Below are 24832 nucleotides of genomic sequence, written 5' to 3' on the forward strand. Positions count from 1 at the left end.
CCCTTCCCAACCACTGCTTCCCTTTCATGTCCCTCGACTCTTATAACTGCCATCTGCTTTTTGTACAAATTGTAAATAGCCTTTCGCTCTCTGTATTTCACCCCTGAAACCTTCAGAGAGTATTCCAATCAAAATTGTCAAAAGCTTTCTCTAAGTCTACAAATGCTAGAAACGTAGGTTTGCCTTTCCTTAATCTTTCTTCTAAGATAAGTCGTAGGCACAGTATTGCCTCACGTGTTCCAACATTTCTACGGAATCCAAACTGATCTTCCCCGAGGTCGGCTTCTATCAGTTTTTCCATTCGTCTTCAAAGAATTCGCGTTAGTATTTTGCAGCTGTGACTTATTAAACTGATAGTTCGATAATTTTCACATCTGCCAACACCTACTTTCTTTGTGATTGGAATTATTATATTCTTTTTGAAGTCTGAGGGTATTTTGCCTGTCTCATACATTTTGCTCACCAGATGGTAGAGTTTTGTGAGGACTGGCTCTCCCAAGGCCGTCAGTAGTTCTAATGGAATGTTGTCTACTCCCGGGCATTATTTCGACTTATGTCTTTCAATGCTCTGTCAAACTCTTCACGCAATATCATATCTCCCATAATATAGTCCTCAAATACATCGCCCTTGTATAGACCCTCTATATACTCCTTCCACATTTCCCTTCTTTGCTTAGAACTGGATTCCCATCAAAGCTCTTGATATTCATGCAAATGGTTCTCCTTTCTCCAAAGGTCTCTTTAATATTCCTGTAGACAATATCTGTCTTACCCCTAGTGATATATGCCTCTACAACCTTAGATTTGTCCTCTAGCCATCCCTGCTTAGCCATTTTGCACTTCCTGTCGATATAATTGTTGAGACGTTTGTATTTCTTATTGCCTGCTTCATTTTTTTCATTTTTATATTTTCTCCTTTCATCAATTAAATTCAATATTTCTTCTGTTACCCAAGGGTTTCTACTAGCCCTCGTCTTTTTACCTATCTGATCCTCTGCTGCCTTTACTATTTCATCCCTCAAAGCTACCCATTCCTCTTCTAATATATTTCTTTCCCCCATTCCTGTCAATTGTTCTCTGATGGTCTCCCTGAAACTTTGTACAACCTCTGGTTTAGTCAGTTGATCCAGGTCCCATCTCCTTAAATTCCCACCTTTTTGCAGTTTCTTCAGTTTTAATCTACAGTTCATAACCAATAGATTGTGGTCAGAGTCCACATCTGCCCCTGAAAATGTCCTACAATTTAAAAACTGGTTCCTAAATCTCTGTCTTACCGTTAAATAATATATCTGATACCTTTTGACATCTCCAGGGTTGTTCCATGTATACAACCTTCTTTCATGATTCTTAAACCAAGTGTTAGCTATGATTAAGTTATGCTCTGAGCTTAATTCTACCAGGCGGCTTCCTCTTTCATGTCATAGCCCCAATCCATATTCACCTACTATGTTTCCTTCTCTCCCTTCTCCTACTGACGAATTCCAGTCACCCGTGACTATTAAATTTTCGTCTCCCTTCACTACCTGAATAATTTCTTTTATCTCATCACATATTTCATCAATTCTTCGATATCTGCAGAACTAGTTGGTATATAGACTTGTACTACTGTAGTAGGCGTGGGCTTCGTGTCTATCTTGGCCACAAAAATGCGTTCACTACGCTGTTTGTAGTAGCTTACCCACATTCCTATTTTCCTATTCATTATTAAACCTACTCCTGCATTACCCCTATTTGATTTTGTGTTTATAACCCTGTAGTGACCTGACCAGAAGTCTTGTTCCTCCCGCCACCGAACTTCACTAATTCCCACTATATCTAACTTTAACCTATCCATTTCCCTTTTTAAATTTTCTAACCTATCTGCCCGATTAAGGGATCTGACATTCCACGCTCCGATCCGTAGAACGCCAGTTTTCTTTCTCCTGATAACAACGTCCTCTTGAGTATTCCCCGCCCGGAGATACAAATGGGAGACTATTTTATCTCCGGAATATTTTACCCAAGAGGACGCCATCATCATTTAATCATACAGTAAAGCTGCATGCCCTCGGGAAAACTTACGGCTGTAGTTTCCCCTTGCTTTCATCCGTTCGCAGTATCAGAACCGCAAGGCCATTTTGGTTATTGTTACAAGGCCAGATCAGTCAATCATCGAGACTGTTGCCCCTGCAACTACTGAAAAGCTGCTTCCCTCTTCAGGAACCACACGTTTGTCTGGCCTCTCAAAAATTACCCCTCCGTTGTGGTTGCACCTACGGTATGGCTGTCTGTATCATAGAGGCACGCAAGCCTTCCCGCCAACGGCAAGGTCCATGGTTCATGAGGGGGGGAGTTAGTTGGCATATAAACTTGTACTACTGTGGTGGGCTTCGTGTCTGTCTTGGCTACAATAATGCGTTCACTATGCTCTTCGTTGTAGCTATCCGAACTCCTATTTTTTTTATTCATTATAAAACCTACCCCCGCATTACCCCTATTTGATTTTGTGTCTATAGCCCCTAACCAGAAGTCTTTTTCCTCCTGTCACCCAACTTCACTCATTGCCGCTACATATAGCTTTAACCTATCGATTTCCCTTTTTAAATTTTCTCACCTACCTGCTCGATTAAGAGCCCCCACATTCTACGCTCCTATCCGTAGAACGCCAGAAAATTAGCGACAAGTATCACTACACAATTCGGTTGTGGGTTTCATACAGTTCTTTACGTCTTTCATTCTGAATTATCGACACAGAAACGTGATATGATGCTAGCTGCACTGTAGTTACTCCAAACGCCAGCATCATAAAATATATTACTTATTTCTAAAATAAGTCATTAAATCCTTATCGGTCTACTCTACTAAGTCAGTGGAAATATGCAAAATGCTAAAATAATAAAATAAACCATCATCTCAGACGTTTTGCAGCGTCCATCTCCAGGGCAAAACATCTCAATAGAGCAGGAAATCCTGCCACGACACGCAAGAAGTACTTCCTCCTATCACCGTAAAGACGTTTCCCCAAAAATTAACGTTTATGACAAATTTTCCATCTGACAAACTGTAAACGCAATATGAATCTCCTTGGCAGGTTAAAACTGTGTGCTGGGCCGAGTTCGAGTCTCGCTCCAGTTTTAATCTGCCACGAAGTTTCATGTCAGCGCACACTCGGCTCAGAGTGAAAATTTCGTTCTGTAAATGCAATGCTCACATTTTCTCTCAGTTATGCTCCTTTGTGTTTCCCTTTCTCTCCGAGTCACACTTTCTTTTCCCTTACTTTCAGTAATTATGTGTTGCCACGTTCGTCTTTCTCTCATGTCATCACCTGTTAGCGCTCATAGCTGAATTCTACCTTCCCGTAGCCTGTATTTTGTATTTTATTATTAGACGTAACTTATTACATGCTTAATTGTAATAGTCTAATCTAAAATATATTGGATGCCTTGTTAGCTGTAAGGTACACTTCACATACAAATTACAACCTCCAGTGTTACGTCTTTTATTACACGACATTAACACAACGCAAGATTTATGCCACAACGGTGGCAAATTCCAATTTTACTGCAATGTTTTAAGTCTAGCTACATCGAAAAAGCCGAGCAGTTCTAGGCGCTTCAGTCCGGAACCACGCTGCTGCTACGGCCGCAGGTTCGAGTCCTGCCTCGGATATGGATATGTTTGATGTCAGGTTAGTTAGGTTTAGGTAGTTCTAAATCTAGGGAACTGATCACCTCAAATGTTAAGTCCTATAGTGCTTAGAGCCATTTGTGCATCGAAAAAATTCGAAGAAACTTTAAAACGCGGTACAAGCAACACACAGAAAAAAAAGTGAACACAGGAAGAAAATTCACCTTCGCAGCCCACCTCGGTTAAGATAGTCGCATAGTACACAGTATCGAATACAATCTCGGGAATCTTCATAGAATGCAGAAAGGATACTTAATGGATATACATGACAATTTACGGCCACCATGAAAAATGTTCCTAAATAAACTGCATACTCCGCAAGTCACCGTACGGTGTGTGAAGGAGTGTACACTGTTCCACTACTAGTCACTTCCCGTCCTGTTCTCTTCCACTGGCAAATAGATCAACGGAAAAACGATTATCTGTATGGCTCCGTAGGGGGCCAAGTTTCTCATATCTCACCTTCGTGGCCTTTACGCGAACAGTATGTTGGCGGCAATAGAATTGTTCTGCAATAAGCTTCAAATGCCAGTTCTCTAAATTTTCTCAATAGTGAACTTCGGTTATTCCACGGGGACTCCCAATTGGGGTTGTTCGAGTTTATCGTTGATAACTCCAGTAGTCCGGTTTTGAACTGCTTCGATGTCTTTCTTTAATACGACGTAGTACGATTCTCAAACACTCGAGCAGTACTCAAGAATAGGCTGGACGAGCGTCTTATATGCACTATCTCCTTTACTGATGAACCACACTTTCCCAAAATTCTCCCAGTAAACCGGAGTGGACCATTTCGGCCTCCCTATTACAGTTCGTTCCATTTCATATCGCTTTTCAGATTTACGCCCAGATATTTAAACGAAGTGACTGTGTCAAGCAGGACGCTACTAAGCCGTATCCGATCATTACGATTTTGGTTTTCCTATTCATGTGCATTAATTACATTTTCTATATTCAGACAAGCTGCCATTCATCACACTAACTATAAATTTCCTCTAAGTCTTCTTGTCAGTACCTATAGTTACTCAACTTCGATACATTCCTGCACAGCGCACTATCATCAGCAAAGAGCCGCAAGTTTCTGCCCAGCATGCCAACCAGATCATTTATGTACACTACAGGCCATTAAAATTTATACACCAAGAAGAAATGCAGGTGATAAACGAGTATTCACTGGGCAGATATATTATACTAGAACTGACATGTGATTACATTTTCACGCAGTTTGTGTGCACAGATCCTGAGAAATCAGTACCCAGAACAACCACCTCTGGCCATAATAACGGCCTTGATACGCATGGGCATTGAGTCAAACAGAGCTTGCATGGCATGTACAGGTACAGCTGCCCATGAGCTTCAACAGCATACCACAGATCATGAAGAGTAGTGACTGGCGTATTGTGATGAGCCAGTTGCTCGGCCACCATTGACCAGACGTTTTCAATTGGTGAGAGATCTGGAGAATGTGCTGGCCAGGGAAGCAGTCGAATATTTTATGCATCCAGTAAGCTAAAGTATGCCGATACTTTTAATGAATCGAATGATACAATTTTTATAATCTTTTTATAATATTTTTCTGACAATGTCACTGGATACATGACAACTAAAATCCACCTGACTGAACTTTTTTATCGATTAATTTTGCTTCTGCACAGCACTATGTAAGTCATATATTCCTTCTGTACTTATTGTGTACAGTTTCGTTTCTCACCTCTTACCTACCTTCTTTAATTTGATGTTGACTGACCGTTAAGCACTAAAATTTCTTCCTTTCTTCCGATAATGTAAACGGAAAAAATTGCAACACCATAAAATAATTAGTATAGGGCAATGAAATTTCGGGAAATACATTTGTCTACTTAACGTATTTAAGTGGTTAACACTGCAGATCACAGGTTAATGTAAGCGCGAGATAAGCAACTACAAATGTGAAATGCTGGTACATTAATAACGGGTGTAGCCACCAGAATGTTCCATGCAAGCATGCAGACGTGCATGCACTGTGTTCTACAGATGGCAGTCCGCAGCTCGTGGTCGTGCGGTAGCGTCCCCGCTTCCCGATCCCGGGTTCGATTCCCGGCGGGGTCAGGTATTTTCTCTGCCTCGTGATGACTGGGTGTTGTGTGCTGTCCTTAGGTTACTTAGGTTTTAAATAGTTCTAAGTCCTAGGGGACTGATGACCACAGATGTTAAGTCCCATAGTACTCAGAGCCATTTGAACCATTTTTTTTTTTTTTTTTTGCACAGATGGCAGTTTGTTGGATGGAGTTCCATGCTTGTTGCATTTCGTCCGTCAATAGAGGGACGGTTAATGTCGGTTGTGGATGACGCTGAACTCCACACGTGCCCCATTGGTAGCAAGGCAACTTGTCGACACTCTGTAGAGCATGTTGGTTAAGAAAAACAGGTATGTAGGCGATCGTGCTGGAAAACACACATTGCAATATTGTTCATGAATGGCAGCACAACTGGCCGAATCTCTAGACTGACGTTCTGTAATACAGTTAGGGTGCCTGAGCTAAAGACTAGAGTACTCCGGCTGTCACATGAAATAACACCCCAGACCACGCCAGGTGTAGCTGCAGTATGTCTAGGACGGAGGTAGGTTGGTTGCAGACCTCCTTCTAATCAACACACAGCCACCATTGGCAAGAGGCAGAACCAGCCTTCATCAGTAAACACGACGGACGTCTACCCTGCTCTCGCTTGACACCACTGAAGTCAGTGGAATGCACGCTACAAGGCATTTGGCTCGAACCTCTCCTTGAAGCACTATGGGACTTAACATCTGAGGTCATCAGTCCCCTAGAACTTAAAACTAATGAAACCCAACTAACCTAAAGAACATCACACACATCCATGCCCGAGGCAGGATTCGAACCTGCGGCCGTACCGGTCGCCAGACTGAGGTGCCTAGAACCGCTCGGCCACACCGGCCGGCTTGAAGTAACAGATTTGTAGCAATTCATTTTGTCGCTTTGGTGACAACTGCTGCTCTAATTTCTGCTGCATATGCAGTACGACGTACCAGCTCCATACGCCGAACACGATGGTCTTGCCGTTGTTAGTGGCACGTGGCCGTATGGAGCCCGGACTTCTTGCAATGGTATATTCCCGTGACCACCACTGTGAGCAGTAATGTACGGAGGCTACAGCCTTGAAAAATCTTTCTGCAGTATCGCGGAAGGAACACCTAGCTTCTCTAAGCCCTATTGAACGAGCTCTTAAAACTCAAATGGTTCAAATAGGTCTGAGCACTATGGGAGTTAAGATCTGAGCTCATCAGTCCCCTAGAACTTACAACTACTTATACCACATAACCTAAAGGACATCACACACATCCATGCCCGAGGCAGGATTCGAACCTGCGACCGTAGCGTTCGCGCGGTTCCAGACTGAAGTGCCTAGAACCGCTCGGCCACAACTGCCGGCTCTTCAAACTCAGTGAGGTGTTGACAAGGGGGCCTTAGTGGCCTATAATGTATTTTTGACTAACGTCGACTCACCACATCCAGTCTCAAAGATAACTAACGCTCACAACCGTCACAGGGTGTTTTTAAAGCACACACTTGTCGACACCTGCTTTCTTTGGAATTACAATTATTATCTTGCTCACTAGATGTTAGAGTTTTGCCATGGCTGAATCTCCCAAAGCTATCAGTGGTTCTATTGGAATGTTTTATACTACCGGGGCCTTTTATTGACTTAGGTTTTTCAGTGCTCTGTCAACTTCTTCCTGCAGTATCGTATCTCCAATTTCATCTTCATCTACATCCTCTTTCATTTCCATAATATTGCCCTCAAGTACATCGCCCTTGTATAGACACTCTATATACTCCTTCCATCTATCTGCTTTCCCTTCTTTGCTTAGGACTGGTTCCCCATCAGAGATCTTGATATTCATACAAGTGGTTCTCTTTTCTCGAAAGGTCTCTTTAATTTTCCTGTAGGCAGTATCTGTCTTGCCCCTAGGGAAAGGTTGAAATTGGCCAATAGCATAGATAATAAAAAGAATGCATCCTACCTGAAACATGTTTTCATTCTCAGAAACATATGTGGAAGCTATAGAGGAAGACGTGAAGGAAGCAGAAGCTATAGAGAAAGACGTAAAGGAAGCAAAACGTAATAAGGATGGAAGACCTGGGAGAACAATATCCACAGTCAACGTCTGTCTTCAGGAGTTCTGGCAAACTTGGTTTGCAGCCTCAAAGTGGCGCTACCAGGGTCACTCTTAAGCGACTGGCTTGAAATCTGAATACGCATCGTCTTTCAGATGTGGGAACACGCTTAACAGCTTTCATTTATGTCGCACAACTTCTTCTAGGTGTTGAGATTTTTCTCTCTCTGTGTATATATCCCTTATATTATGTATTATCAGTAGCGGTTTCAGATCCATTTGAAAATGGGGTGATGTAAAGCCTGACAATGGGCGTGGATTTAATGAAGTTCTTACTCGCAGCAGGCGCTGCTTTTCTTTAAAAGACTGAATTGCCAACTAAATGCTACCATTCTACGAGTCAGAGTATAGTATGCTGTTGCACATGGTAACGTCTATAAGCAGACTAGTAGACGTAACCACGTACAATAGTACATTGTTTTTGTACTACATGTATCAACGATAGTTGTGTCTTGTTTGGGCATTTATCTGTAGACAGTGAACCCCCTTCGCTGTGGAGGTTTCAGAATGTCCGCAATGTTATTATTGTTAATGTAAGTCTATGGCCTGCGTAAAAAATATTCCGGTTATTTCAACTGATCCCTAATTAAATTACATCCGTACTGGCTGGCAACAGGATGTAGTAAAATTATTAGGCCTGGCTTAAAACCAATGTTTTTTTCTTATTGTTATAGGGAAATCTGATTCATCGTACTCTGTACCATTCGGCTGTAACTGCTGCAGTTCAAGCTGCTGAACACACTTTTTTACGTACAAGTTTAAGTTTACCTCCACATTTGCCTGCGAAGAGGTAAGGAAATGAAAAGTATTTCTAATAATGTAGTAATCCCTCATTCCGAATGTTGTCAATAATGACCTCAATAGTCGTGGAGTATACGACAAGTGCTACAAGTGGCGCCTGCTCTGCGTAGCGGATGGAATGAGATAACTTGTAAAAGAAGGGCGCAGCAGGGTGAATTTAGAATTTCGTTGTTAATCGGTAGCGATTCCTTCGGGAGACTTGTTAAAGACCTTTGTACCAGGGTGCATAACCCTAGAAAAGGAACGAAAAACTACAGGAAATTATATTGTGTCCTTATGTGATAGAGTAAAAATCACTTTATTTGAAAAAGGATTTTTTCTTAACTGTTTGTGTAAACCGGTATGCCAGTGACCCAGAACGTCATGACCAAGTACTAGAAGAAAAGTGAATGCCACTTGGTGGTGTTGTGGGCACGTGTCACGATAAACACATAATATACTCTCCACTCACATTAATGTGATCATCTGTCAAAAGGCGGAATAACCACATTTTGCAGGGCACACCGCTGCGAGACGTGCAGGAAGACAGTCAGTGAGGTTCTGGAATGTGCCGACGGCCATACCGACTCCAGTGCCGTGGCTATCTGCCCTAAGTTTCTCCGTTGAAGATCTGTGACACGAACAGTCTGATGTGTAGCGGCCCCATCGTTTAGAATACGGAAAGTTAGTTTTGTGCAATATTCTGAGCACAAGTTACAGCCAGTTGCGGGCTGGATTGGAGTTACGCACACCAAAAGTTGTGAAGTAGAATAGAGGCCACAGGGCCGTCAAATTGCTGAAAGAGTGTACGTAGCAGTTTTGCATGTCGCAAATCACAGGCAGAAGGGGCCCACTGGCCATCTTAGCGTGTTGTGAGTATGTGACGTGAAGTGGCGCGTATGGCAACACAGAGGCGCACAGCCACGTATAAATAGGTGCGGGTTTCTAACAAGATTCATTCGAGTGTGGCGGCTCTCCTGGATGCCGGGGTGTGTCACACCATCAGCTACATGCAGCAGCAGATGGGGCGCCAGCGCTCGATTCCAAGGCGGGTCGCTGGTTCGACCCTCTGAGGCCGACGCGGGGTTCACAGCCAGCCAGCGGTGGGCCACTCCATGGTTCGCTAATGTGGGCAGTCGTCCCGAGGCGAGTGTTGCAGATTCTGATGCTGGATCAAGGGCGCTTGTTGTTGCTGCAAACTCAGCCACGCTTGCGAGAAGGACATAGCTGGCCGCCTGCAGCTCACACCGAGCAGTGCTGAGTCAGCAGGGACACAGATCGCCGAGTCAACTGCCGGCATCCTAACGATGCTGCAACTCTGTGGCTGGCTCGACAAAGTATTGAATTTCACGAGCTGCTGGGCCACTTCATCAGCATTGCGGCGCCCTGTGACGCAGACCGAGGTGTACGAGGGCACTGTGTTGGAAACAATAAATCATTTGGAAAGCTCGGGCGAGTCTTAGTACGGTGCCTTCTACCCCTTCCCGCTACAGTTGGTCATCGTGACACATTCGGTGACAGAAGCAGCCACTACAGATCGATGTGGTTCCACAGATTCTCGATTAGGTTTAAATCCGGGATGTCTGGGGGCCAAGGAAGTACGGCCAACTCATCTCAGTGCTCTTCATACCACGTAGTATGCTGCAAGCTGTGTGAGAAATTGCATTGTCCTGCTGGGAGATGCCATCGCACCGAGGAAAAACAAATACCGTTCAGGGGTGGACGTCGTCCCTGAGACAGATGCATACTTCTATTGATCCCTTGTGCGTTCCAGAATGACGAGATCACCAAGGGAATGCCACTAAAACATTCCTCAGACCAAAACATTCCCTCCTACGGCATGCACGCATCTGACGTTTCTGCAGGGTGTTTGTTTTCGGACATTTCACGTCGTACACACCGACGGATATCTGACATCTGAAAAGGATACCTGTCACCACTGATTGGAAACCCAGCTGCAGTAGTTACGTGCAAATCTCAGCTTTCGTCACCTCTGAACACCAGTCAGCACTGGTGCAGCAACCAGGCACGTACTGGAGACCCATACGCAGCAACATTCGCTGATCGATCCTTGAGGAGACACTCGACAGCTGCATGTCCCCTCTCCTGTACACATCTCTGCGGCTGTGATTCACACCTGTCATCTATAGCCCGTGGTTAATCACATTTGCCTCGCGCCAATTTGCCATGCACGGTGGCACGCGAGCAGTTTACGAACTTATCTCTTTCGGCAATGCTCTCACCTTTGACCCGAAACTCGTAATCGATCCCATTTTGACGTCTGATAAATCGCTCCGTTTTCACATTATAGCGGCTCCGCTGGTTTTTGGCGTCTTCCTGACATGCTTTATAAACCCTCCACTGCTAGAGCTGGTACCTGCCGCCTGTGAGTGGTTATCTTTCATTGATGTAGAACGTAGGCGGTGGTAACATTATTGGAGTGAACCATGTATAATTACGGAACACAATGAATATCGAATCATCGAGGGTATGATAAGAGTCTATGAGACTCCACTTATGTAATCGACTTTGACAAAGGGCAAATTACTGTGGCACGTTGTCTGGAAAGGAGCGTCTCGGAAACGTCATACCTGGTGGGCTAGTCGCACTGAAGAACGGTGAAATCACGATGCAGTGCCTCGTCACAAAACATAGTGTCTGTAAGTTGGCCATCTCTGTAATGTAGCATACAGAATATAAATTGCAGAGAATCTAAGTGGTCAGAATCGAATATTCAGTGCTGAGGACGAAGATGTGCAGCACAAATCAAAAAATTCAGAAGCGTCGTTCAGTATTCCTTTCGAGGAATGTGTCAAGGGCATGAAAACACACACTGTGGTTTATACGCCGTGTTAGAAAACTACTACGTAAACAAAGACAGCTTCATTACAGAGTCAACAGATGTCAAGACCTAACTGACGAACAAAAGCTAGACAAATCGAAAATGGGCGTATGGAGAGCTATGACACAAGCGTTCAGTGCCTTTAAAAGTAAAATTTTGTCAACCAATCTGACTAAAAAAATTACGGAGTTTTGGGCTTATGTAGAATCAGTAAGCGGCTCGGAATTATCTGTCCAGTCACTCAATGACCATAATGGCACCAAAACTGAAAATGACAGAGAGAAAGCCGAAATACTGAATTCGGTACTTCTAAATTGTTTCACTGCGGAAGCTCGTGATAAGGTCCTCCTTCCAGCCACCGTACGAACCTCGAAATGGCAGATACAAACGGTTACGGAATATAAAAACAGCTACAATCGTTTTGAAGTGGAACGGCTTAGTGACCAGATGAAATGTCACTAAGATTTTAGAGAGGTTATGTGAAAAAAAAGGTGGGAATTTAAAGAGATGGGACCTGGATAAACTAAAAGAACCAGAGGTTGTACGGAGTTTCAAGGAGAGCATAAGGGAGCAATTGACAGGAAAGGGGGAAAGAAATACAATAGAAGAAGAATGGGTAGCTTTGAGGGATGAAGTAGTGAAGGCAGCAGAGGATCAAGTAGGTAAAAAGACGTGGGCTAGTAGAAATCCTTGGGTAACAGAAGAAATATTGAATTTAATTGATGAAAGGAGAAAATATAAAAATGCAGTAAATGAAGCAGGCAAAAAGGAATACAAACGTCTCAAAAATGACATCGACAGGAAGTGCAAAATGGCTAAGCAGGGATGGCTAGAGGACAAATGTAAGGACGTAGAGGCTTATATCACTAGGGTAAGATAGATACTGCCTACAGAAAAATTAAAGAGACCTTTGGAGAAAAGAGGACCACTTGTATGAATATTAAGAGCTCAGATGGAAACCCAGTTCTAACTAAAGAAGGGAAAGCAGAAAGGTGGAGGAGTATATAGAGGGTCTATACAAGGGCGATGTACTTGAGGACAATATTATGGAAATGGAAGAGGATGTAGATGAAGATAAAATGGGAGATACGATACTGCGTGAAGAGTTTGACAGAGCACTTAAAGACCTGAGTCGAAACAAGGCCCCTGGAGCAGACAACATTCCATTGGAACTACTGACGGCCTTGGGAGAGCCAGTCCTCACAAAACTCTACCATCTGGTGAGCAAGATGTATGAGACAGGCGAAATACCCTCTGACGTCAAGAAGAATATAATAATTCCAATCCCAAAGAAAGCAGGTGTTGACAGATGTGAAAATTACCGAACTATCAGTTTAATAAGTCACAGCTGCAAAATACTAACTCGAGTTCTTTACAGACGAATGGAAAAACTAGTAGAAGCCGACCTCGGGGAAGATCAGTTTGGATTCCGTCGAAATGTTGGAACACGTGACCCTACGACTTATCTTAGAAGCTAGATTAAGGAAGGGCAAACCTACGTTTCTAGCATTTGTAGACTTAGAGAAAACTTTTGACAATGTTGACTGGAATACTCTCTTTCAAATTCTGAAGGTGGCAGGGGTAAAATACAGGGAGCGAAAGGCTATTTACAATTTGTACAGAAACCAAATGGCAGTTATAAGAGTCGAGGGACATGAAAGGGAAGCAGTGGTTGGGAAGGGAGTGAGACAGGGCTGTAGTCTATCCCCGATGTTATTCAGTCTGTATATTGAGCAAGCAGTGAAGGAAACAAAAGAAAAATTCGGAGTAGGTATTAAAGTCCATGGAGAAGAAATAAAAACTTTGAGGTTCGCCGATGACCAAGTAATTCTGTCAGAGACAGCAAAGGAGTTGGAAGAGCAGTTGAATGGAATGGATAGTGTTTTGAAAGGAGAATATAAGATGAACATCAACAAAAGCAAAACGAGGATAATGGAATGTAGTCGAATAAAGTCGGGTGATGCTGAGGGAATTAGATTAGGAAGTGAGACACTTAAAGTAGTAAAGGAGTTTTGCTATTTGGGGAGCAAAATAACTGATGATGGTCGAAGTAGAGAGGATATGAAATGTAGACTGGCAATGGCAAGGAAAGCGTTTCTGAAGAAGAGAAGTTTGTTAACATCGAGTATAGATTTATGTGTCAGGAAGTCATTTCTGAAAGTATTTGTATGGAGTGTAGCCATGTATGGAATTGAATCATGGACGATAAATAGTTTGGACAAGAAGAGAATAGAAGCTTTCGAAATGTGGTGCTACAGAAGAATGCTGAAGATTAGATGGGTAGATCACATAACTAATGAGGAAGTATTGAATCGGATTGGGGAGAAGAGAAGTTTGTGGCACAACTTGACCAGAAGAAGGGATCGGTTGGTAGGACATGTTCTGAGGCATCAAGGGATCACCAATTTAGTATTGTAGGGCAGCGTGGAGGGTAAAAATCGTAGAGGGAGACCAAGAGATGACTACACTAAGCAGATTCAGAAGGATGTAGGTTGCAGTAGGTACTGGGAGATGAAGAAGCTTGCACAGGATAGAGTAGCATGGAGAGCTGCATCAATCCAGTTTCAGGACTTAAGACCACAACAACAACAACAATGTGAAATATCTCGCTCCACAGTTAGTAGGGCTCTGCCGTTGGTCGCTGGAGCAAGGAATGATTCCTAGCCATTGGAAACAGAGCAGGTCATTCCCGTTTTCAAGAAGGGTAGTAAGAGAGATCTGCGTAATTGGAGGTCTATATCGCTAACGTCAATCTGTTGTAGAATTATGGGAACGCTTTACAGAAATCGACATGGATTCTACAAACAGAGATCTTGCGAAACTCACAGCGCTATAGACATCGGCACTCAAGACACCGCGTTCCTCGACTTGACTCCGTCCGGCGCCGCCGTTTGGTGAAATAATACGAGCTTACCGACTATCGGGCCAGATTTGCGACTGGATTCAAGACTTACTTGCAGATAGTACTCAACACGTGGCTCTTAGTGGAACAAAACGGGCAGATCTGTATGTGAATGATCTAGCAGAATCCGTCAGAAGTTCCAAAGGCTACTCGAAGATGATGTGGTCGTCTGTATGAAGATAGCAACGCCAGAAGACAATTACGACGTGCAGAAAGATCTACAGAGGACTGGTGGGTGGTGCAGGCTCTGGCAGTTGACCCTGAATGTAAATAAATGTAACTACACTATTGACGACAAATTACAGGAAACAGTAAATGTCGTAACGTATCTAGAAGTATATTGCTTCCTAAAATTTTAGAGAGATGTTCTTGACGTATTAACAAGGTACCTGGCTTACCCACGTTTTTCTGTAAATGGTCAGCCAGTCACATTTCTCTGTACCTTCCTTTTGGCTCTTCCGTCGTTTTAATCCCAGATATGGCACCTTTTATCTCTTTCTGTTGTCTTAAGGCGAAGCGAATGAGTGTCATTTTGCTGGTTTCCTCACCACTGTAGACAATAATTTTATTCATTTTATCCATTCATTTCTTTTAATACGTTTAAGAGAGATAATAAAGTCCACACACACACGCACGCACACACACACACACACACACACACACACACACACACACACACACACACACACACACTATCTAGCTACCAGGATCGTCGGTAACATACAGTGTGAGACGGAAATAAAGCTTGAAGAGACTGCATTCATTGCTATAACAAATATTTCTGTCCGTTATTTACCCGTTTCACAATTAAAGTCTTCGTTTGTATAACGAATCTGAAAACACAACGTGTTCACTGTCAACAGGAAGGCCTGTATAACAGGCTCTACAGCTGTCGATTTCGTTTCATGGAAAATAACGTGTTGAGCTGTGTCTGCTAGGAAGTCCGCTACTCGATAAGCATTGTTCACTAAATGACGGTGCAGAACTGTATCGGAACCTTCCGGAAGGCAAGGAACACGGAATCAGCTTTGGCGAAAAGAGCTAGTTTTGCTTGGCAAGGTCTCAAAACAGAGCTCACCTTCGTTCTCCAGAAACGTCACAATGCCTGAGCACAGAACATGTTCGATAATGACAGTTTGACAGTAGCACTTACCGATCTTAGGGATGAAATTCCAGAGGTTGCCGATGATGGGCAGCTTCTTGGGGCCTGGCATCTCCTCGAAGGGCCTCGCGCTCAGCCACTCCTGAGACGGAGAGCTGGGTGGCGCCTCTGCGGGGGCGGCGACAGTGGCCAGCCACCTGCCAGAGGCAGGGGTGGCGGCGGGGGCGGCTGGGGGCGGCAGCGACAGCAGGCGGCGGCTGCCGCTGCACGCGCGTCTGGCCGCGGAGAGGGCGGCGCCGGTCATCTCACTGGTCCAGAGGCTGCAAGTGAGCAGGGAAAGTCTGCTGAACACACTGGTGGCTGAAGAGCAGTTGTGTAACATGTTCCCGGTTCAAGTTAACGTCTTTTATTGTCGTGAGAAGTTAACGTATCATCTTTCCTTACATAGAAAACTACTACTCGTATCGTGTATCTGGCCACGCTTCAGATGGCTTATCCTAAAATTACAGCAAGACGGGAGGGGGCCCACCATCCTTTCTTCCAGGCGTTCGTGATAACCTCACTGTCGAACTGCCTCGGCGTTGCATTGAAAGTGGTTCTCAGCGTGACTCTCTTTGCGTCAGTGGCCTCCCACAGTCACCTCAAGCAACTCAATTTGATTTCTTCTTATTGGCTTACGTCATGATAATATGTTCCTGCATCTACTAAGAGTTGATTTGGAAGAGTTACGAGGAAGGATAGTTAATGCGTTTGGTGATATCGACCATGACGTGTTAGTACGTGTACGGCAAAAGACTGACTATCGGATTGACGTTTGTTGCATCATAAACTGTGCCCATAATGGGGAACTGTAATGTAAGTTAAAAACTTGGAGCGATCTCTGCCCCAACATAAGTGTCTATTTTATGTCTGGAAGATTTCGCGTAGTGGTCTTCTGGAACCCTGGAGGTGCATATGAAGAACCCTGTGTGTATTATGATAGGTGCATTTGAGTGAGGCTAGCTGCATGTAAAGCAGATACTAATCCCACCCAATAATATCTCCGAAGAATCTACCGAGTAGCCCTGATATTATGGTCAGTATTGCTTTCTCAGTACCTGCCGAATTTCAAGATTTTTCTGGAAGCGAGGTCAGTCTCAAACGTTTACTTAATTGCTCGACCCCTTGCATCCGGTTATAGTGTGAGCAGTTACCAGTTATCCAGACACTGAGGAGTACAATTACAGCCCACACACTGTGGGGTTAATTACAGTATCTGCCAATACAAGGGCTAAATATAGGAAAGTAGTAGAATGGTTCTTGAAAGACTGGTGCGTATATAACCAATTGGCAACGGCAGCACAGGAAACCGTTTAGATGTTACTAAAGGGAACTGAATCAAGAGCTAGAAACTCCACAATCAGAATAAATGACCATCCAGAGAAAAGAAAAGAAGTATTTAGGTATCTTGGAATTAACATCGTCACAAGGAAAAACTTTCATGCACATGTAGAAAACTGTTACTAGAGAGGCATTAAAATCCTAAACACAATAGCAACAAGTGAGCAAAGCAATTTTCAGCTGTCACTAAGTGCAATAAGAACGTAGCAAAACGCAGTCTTACTCGCTATTATGGGCTACGAGTAGAGCTTTTGAGCTCACAGAGCCAAGAAGGTAAGAACAGCACAGGCTCTACGGCGAGCAATGAACTCCTGCACCTGACGGGAGCATATAGACCAACACCGACTGAGGCGCTGCTGCAGATGTTATGCTTGCAATCTCTAGACCTAACCGTAAGAAAGAGTGGTGCACAATATTGGCTCAGAAAGGGCGAATAAGACAAAGAAAGATTGGCGCACAATAGTGGCTCAAAAAGCGTGAATATGACAGAAAAAAGGAGATACTGGGCACAAGAGCCATATATCGAATAAAAAAATAAAAGGCACGCATCGCTAGAGAGTGACAAGAAATCTATGATAGGAGAGAAACAGGGGGGAAGAACCTACCAGGTCCTTCCTAGCATAAAAGAAAGAACAAAGAGCGTGAATGATAAACTTCCTTCCGGCTGCAGGGACGTGGTCCACAAGCAGGATACCAATTAAAAACACGCAAAGCACCACAGACACTTGTGAATGTGGAGTAGTCGGAACCTCGGATCACATCGTTTGAGTACGTGTCATTAGACAAATGTTACAGACCAAGGCAAGAGCGCCATTGGTAATACAACAATCTGTAAGACAAGTAGGGAATGAGCCACTGTGGCATATGCTGAACTCGCTCTCAGATAAAATATGAGCTTATGAACTGCAATCCTACATTGCTGAAAGGCAACCAAGAAGAGACCTTTCGTCATGGCAAGAGAAGCGCCACGGCAGAACATCCACATACAACGACCTTCCGGAAGCAGTGAGCAGATGAGCCTCGGAGAACATGTAACCGCTCTTTAGAGAGTGGTTATACAGAAACGAGTATTAGATTAAATTCTGTAATACGAAATGATCTAAAAGCCATGAAACGGTAGTAGTATTTCGAAGTAATAGTTAGTTAAACTTTTACAAAGAGTAGATATTCGAAATAGAGTAACGGAAAGTAGTACAAAGCGAATCCAAGGAAGACATAACAGAGCTGCGTTTTGTTTTGAATGTAATACATAAACCAATGCGCAGCATTGTTAGGTATCTTGAGAATTTTGTTTTTAGCGGTGGCAAGTGCGTTCACAGTACTTCCGTGGTAGTCGGAATTTTGGAATTAAAAGCCTAATTAAATTGCATTCTTAGAACTGGATTAGAAATTGGAGAGGTGGAGAATAGATTATTTTGGGATAAATTCAGAGACGAAGTCAATTAGAGGTGATTGGGTGTACGAACATTGATATTTAAGTGAATGGTGATTGTGCGTGTTAGACGAAACGCTACGATCGTATACTTACGGTTGTGAAGAGATTTATTAACAATACGGAAACTTTTATGTTGAATTAGGACTTCATTCGCTGTATGCGAATTATTAAAGAGTACTGGTACAGAAAGTAGTTTGGACCTTATCACTCTAGTATCTTTGCAGCTCGTTGTCAAGGTGATTCCGCTAATAAATGAGAAGTGAGACATATTGCCCGTTAAAAGACTAAACTTGTGCTGAACAGACACTGAAAGGATTCGACCCCATAATTAACACCGTGTCGTGAGAACTGAGAAGCTTAGACTTTGTAAGGCCCAGAGACATATTTATAATTTATCGGACAGTAATGGCGAAGGACAGTTTCATGGGAAATCATATCTTTGGTGATATGTACACGGAGGAATGTGTTACTGGCTGACTGTTATCATACCGAAACAATACACACTAGGATCAATTCTCCTTTCATTGACCCCCATTGCTATCTCTCATTAATTTAAGAACTTAATTGTGTCAATAAAACAGAAATATACGAGACATTTCCAGTGTTTACTAAATTCCATAATCATCTAGCTCCTAGACAATAATATCTGTGTTCAAAGGTTATTGAAGATAGCTGATAAACCTTTTACAAACATATTTAATAGGATTCAACGACTGCACACAGACTGCGAAGTAACTAAATCAAATTACTCAGGGAAACAAATTAGTAAAAATAGACTGGAACTCAACTGATATCTTACTCCAGAGTAATAAAAAACAAAACTGTCGTTGGATCCGTTGTGGTTGAAAGTGTATGAATTATCTCTGGAAAAACGCGATCAATTTTCAATTGCTAGTTCACATCACTAGATTCACAACGTGTTTCATGGATGTTTTATGCCCAACCCACACGACGGGGAATGGTTCTTAATTAGCCGGGACAATATAGCTTCGCTGCCGTGAGGTTGGGGGGGGGGGGGGGGGGCGAATATCTGTGCAGTCGCGACGACGTTGGGTGTGCGGGCATAAGCACCAAGCACCAGGAAGGATTTCCTGAGACCCTGACGGCCATCTCCCAGTCTCTACACCTTGTGTGGCACAACAGCGTAGCCTCTGTGACTACTGAGTTGTACCTCAGCGTGCCGTGAGCCAAGTACCTAGACAAATGGGAAACCCACCTTGGTTCTGATACCAACTACACTAGTATAGTGTACCGTTGTGTAGTGCAGTGCTGTGTAGTGCAATGTTGTAATAGAGTAGTCGAGACTTGTAAATTACAAAATATGTTGTCTATCAATACTGCATACTGTAACAGATCAGTAGCGTGTGCGTTCTGGATTCCTGATGAACATATACCTGTACGCCAGATGGCCAAATGGTAGTATGTAGACATCTATTTTTAAAATTATTATTGTTATTTTTCTTTTTACGTAGATATTCTAAGTAGATTTTTCTTTTCCCTTAAACAACATAATTCTCAGTTATATTAACATGTTTGAAATTACGTTAAAATATTATGTACCATGCCCGTGACAATTCATGTGCAACGTTCAGGCTATTCTCGTGCAAAGATAACAGTGTAAAAGAAAATAGCAAATAAAAAAAAATCCTACTGTCGACCTCCGCCTGAGATTAATTATTAGTCCAGGCTTAGTGGAGGGTCTTTATGAACATTTGTGTTTCATTAAACTTATATCTGAATGTCTTATTCTACTATTTTCTAATTTTAATGTATAGAATACTTATCTGCTGACATAAAATTGGGAACAAACTGTAATTTTTTCCTGTATATTCTCCGTTTTCCTGAAAATTTCTCTTATCATTGCACGTAATGTACGAAACAAACTTATGTCCTCTCTATTTAAAGTAATACGATGGCGCAGTCAAGCACATTAATGACATGAAGAATTTTAATAAAACGAAAGGTCACTTTGTCACAACAAGAGACTGTGGGTAGCCGTAATGGGATGTGAACACGGGAGCGAAACAGTGTCCGCTAATTTAGAAAACTTTAATGTCATTCTGTGGGGATTTCAAGTCAAGATTAAATACAAGCCGTGAACTGTTTTGAAAGACAAGCTGGAGAACAGCTAAGAAATTTTTTGCTGAAGGGAGTTTAATTGGATATTGTGGAAACACGGCTCAGTCAAGTAAATGGTGAAATGTTCCGTCGTAAAGGACACCAATAATGATAATTTAGATGGCAGATCTGGACTGAGACGGAGGAAGAAAACAAATTAGTAGATGGGCCAGATAAAAAGTGTGGACGACATTGGTGGTGCTCAGACCTATGGTATAAGACAATGGAGGACGGCATTAGCAGGACAACATTACAAGCGAAACTGTGAGGATCATTAACAGGTTTCTTTGGGACGAAAGACTGAATAAACCTGCCCGTTTCTTAAAAGTAAAACGAAAGCGGGCGTGTACATCTTTACAGATGTATAGTATGTCCACTGCGTCTATCTCGATACTTCCTGTTGCTACAGAAATCTGAGGCGTGAGATGCAGAACGGCATTAACTCGCTACAGTGTGGCAGGACAAAACCTGTATTCCACACGTTATCAATCACAATATACCAAGAAGAAATGCCCCGTTGCGACAGATCGTCATTTTTCATTTTGCAGTACAAGACGCAGGGACTATCGCAGCATCAGAGAGATGATTCCCAACGCGGACGCAGCATGAAGGTACGTGTTAGCAGCTCCACGGCGTACCTGGAGAGGACCATGTGAACAAACCAGCTGCATCGTAATAAATAACTAACTGCATGAAGTTTAAAACCGAAACCTGTTTCGCTAGAATCATAAAAGCAAGATTGATCCAAACTGGAAACACAATATTCATATTCGAATAGTACAGTACAACAGATTGCTCAGTTAGGGATTTCTTTTTAAAACCAGCAAACTATTCCAACTTGAAGATGTCATAACTTGCAACAAAGCAGATACATAGGAACACAGTAAAAACAGTTAATGAAACGTCTTGATGAGATGTTCTTATTTAAATCAATTAACTGATTACGTGCAGATATTTAATCCCTTCAGGAATCACACAATTAACGGACTGGGCGACCTATGGCAGACTTTTATAATACAGCGTAATACTCGTAAAAACTGCATGTGTAGATCATCCACATTTAGAACTGATAATTGTTCTGCCTGATAATAATACAATATTGCAGTACTTCATACAATTTATACTGGGATTTACGATTGTATTATCGTTACTGTCTTGTTTTGGTCGACTGAGAAAAAGAGTGTAAATGATAAGTGTATATGCATACAAACAACGTTTTCTTCCTGTGATAGTGTCATTATCAACTGGAGGAAAGACTGATCTCAAGTGATTCATTTGTGCAATAAAATTGTGTTAGAGGTGATAGGTGCCACAAAAGATCAAACTTGCATTAATACCTTATTTATCGTGTGTTAACAATCTGATAGCTAAAGACTTCCCATGTAGTAGCCTTTCTAGCTATTAGTGAAAGAAACCACCATTTAGAACAAAGATAAAATTTTTGGTTAGTGTTCATCAGTACGCATTTTTACAATTGCAATAGTACGTGCATTACCTTTTCACAAGAGGTTCATATTACTGTTAACAGGTTTTAACTAAATAATATTACCACAAGAAAACAGACAAACTCTACGTTTTATGAGGGTCGCTCCAGAAGGAATGCACACAATTTTTTTTTAAATCCATCTTTTATTCTACATGTTTGAAAGTTTTACAGTGTATAAATACATCCTTTACGACCAATATTTTCATTTCTCAACATAATTTCCTCCCCTCTCAACTGCCTAACGCCATTTGGAACCAGCGCCTGTATACCCACACAGTAAAATTCTGGACCAACCTGTTGGAGACACTGTTTGGCAGTGTGCACAAGGGAGTCATCATCTTCAAACCTTGTTCCACGAAGAGAGTCTTTCAGTTTCCCAAAGAGATGATAGTCACATGGAGCCACGTCAGGACTGTAAGGCGGATGTTTCAGTGTTGTCCATTCGAGTTCTGTGATCGCTTCCATGGTTCTTGACTGACATATGGCAGTGCACTGTCGTGCAACAGCAAAACATCCAGCTTTTACCGATGTGGTCGAAGACGACTCAGTCGAGTTGGAAGTTTCTTCAGTGTCGTCACATATGCATCAGAATTTATTGTGGTTCCACTTGGCATGATGTCCATAAGCAAGAGTTCTTCGGAATCGAAAAACCACCGTCGCCAGAACTTTTGCAGCAGAAGATGTGGTTTTGAATTTTTTTCCTTGCGTGAATTTGCATGATGCCACTCCGTTGATTGCCTCTTCGTCTCTGGTGAAAAATGATGGAGCCGAGTTTTATCACCTGTCACAATCCTTCCAAAATTCATCTCCACCATTATCGTACTGTTCCAAAAGTTCGCTGCATACCGTTTTTCTTGTTTCTTTGTGAGCCACTGTCAACATCCTGGGAACCCACCCCGCACAAACCTTTTTAAACGCCATCAGTTTCAGTATTCTGCAAACACTTCCTTTCCGTATCCCAACGTAGCGTGACAATTCGTTCACTGTGATGCGTCTGTCAGCAGTCACCAATTCGTTAACTCTCTGCACATTGTCTGAAGTGTGTGCAGTACGAGGCCTGTCACTGCGAGGACAATCCTCAATACTGCCGTGTCCGCTTTCATCACATAACCTGCTTGCCCACGGACTCTCTGTACCGCGATCGACAGCAGCATCTCCATACACCTTTTGCAACCTCCTGTGGATGTTTCCCACTCCATCGTTTTTACAGCACAGGACTTCTATGACAACACGTTGCTTCTGACGAACTTCAAGTGTAGCAGCCACCTTGAAGACATGCTGTGACGGCGGGGAACAGATTGAACTAAATTTGAAAACAAGCGGGAAGGATATATCTACACACTGTAAAACTTTCACACATGCTGAATGAAAACTGTATTTTTACACATATAATGCGCATTTCTTTTGGAGTGACCCTCGTATATGGCTCTTTGGTTAGTAGGTCCAACAGTGCTTGCAGGTATGGCTAATAGAATTAAATGTTTAAATATCGCTACTCGAAGACTTCTCGGAACGAGCAATCACCCACGTTAATGAAAATGGTGTTTACAGAAATTCTCTGGATCAAGTGTGGTCGATTTGGTTCTACTTTCAACGTTCGACAGCAGTATGATAATTATCTTACCAGCTGCGACATGGTTACAAACATGACTGTGTGGACGATGTGGCCTATACTACACCTTATTTTAGATCTATGTGACGATGCTGTGCTCAGTATATTTATGTTTCGACGATGCCATTACGGCCTTACCACTTTAGGACATGGTGTAGATAAGATCTGAGGATTGTCATTACTGACTGTAACCGGTCATCGTCAAAAGAACTGATATTGTGATCAAAGACTGGAATAAAAAAAATTATAATTGCCTATCGATTCCACAGCTGCAAGAGGTGTGAGTTGGCTGAGAAAGATATGATTTTCCCATACAGGGGATGCACAAACTCCTTCCGGCCGTGTAGCCACGTGCACCTATGACAGTCTTGAGCGTAGTATCAACGTACTAAGCGGGGCAGTAAAATGTAAACGGAAGACTTGCCACACTGGATCCATGGAATGTTTCCATTCGAAAGTAATCATCACACGCATTACGATATTTATCCCACTGGGAGACGAGACAGTCGCACCCTCTTGCATTTTCTTGTCCGACTGACACCAACGTCCACTAATTTCTTTCTTCGGACCACAGATGTGAAAAGCACATGGTGATAGATCTAGGCTGTACAAAGGATGCTGCAGCGTTTCCCAACCAAATCATTGTAGTGTAGCCTTCTTCCGATTGGCAGTGTGGTGGTGTGACTTATCTTGCAACAGGATAATTTCGTCTGACAACACTCCTACGCGTTTTGACTTTATGGCAAGTAGCATTTTCTGCGAAGTATATTTGCAGTACTGAGCACTGATTATAGTTTCACGCTCAAGGAACTCGACGAACAGAGAGCCCTTCATTCAAAGAAGGTCACCATGACCTTACCGGAACTTGTGTGAATAGATTGAGATTTCATTGGCGAGGGTGAATACTTCCACTGTTGGTTCGCCATTTGCCATCGGGCTGACAAAATTCTGCCTGAATGCTGTCGGACGGAATTACCTTGTTGCGCGATAACGCCCGCCCCCACACCGTCAACTGTATGAAGTCTACGCTTCGGTAATTTGAGTGGAAAACTCTGGCTATCTGAACGAAAACAGGCGTGGACATCGGTTTCAGTCGGACATGGAAACATGGAAGTACAAGAATGGGTGTTGCTGTGGACCCGTCAGAGGCCGACCGCTTTCTAAGAAAAACATGAATTAATCGCTTCGTCCCACAGTGTGATAAATGTGCTAACGTGTGTAATGATTAGAATGAGATTCTCACTCTGCAGCGGAGTGGGTGCTGATATGACACTTCTTGGCAGGTTAAAACTGTGTCTTGGACGGAGACTTGAGCTCAGGACCTTTGCATTTCGC

General features: G+C 42.9%; 1 protein-coding gene across 1 annotated transcript in view; it reads right to left on the reverse strand.

Annotated features, from left to right (window-relative positions):
* Positions 1-24832, reverse strand: part of LOC126365969 (probable cytochrome P450 301a1, mitochondrial) — a 152307-nt gene that overhangs the window by 67580 nt on the left and 59895 nt on the right. The window contains exon 2 of the mRNA XM_050008766.1: positions 15518-15786. Within this exon, the coding sequence (XP_049864723.1) occupies positions 15518-15770 (253 nt within the window). The 5' untranslated portion in view covers positions 15771-15786. The remainder of the gene's footprint in view (positions 1-15517; positions 15787-24832) is intronic.

Source organism: Schistocerca gregaria, chromosome 4, assembly GCF_023897955.1.
Source record: "Schistocerca gregaria isolate iqSchGreg1 chromosome 4, iqSchGreg1.2, whole genome shotgun sequence".
Classification (NCBI taxonomy): domain Eukaryota; kingdom Metazoa; phylum Arthropoda; class Insecta; order Orthoptera; family Acrididae; genus Schistocerca; species Schistocerca gregaria.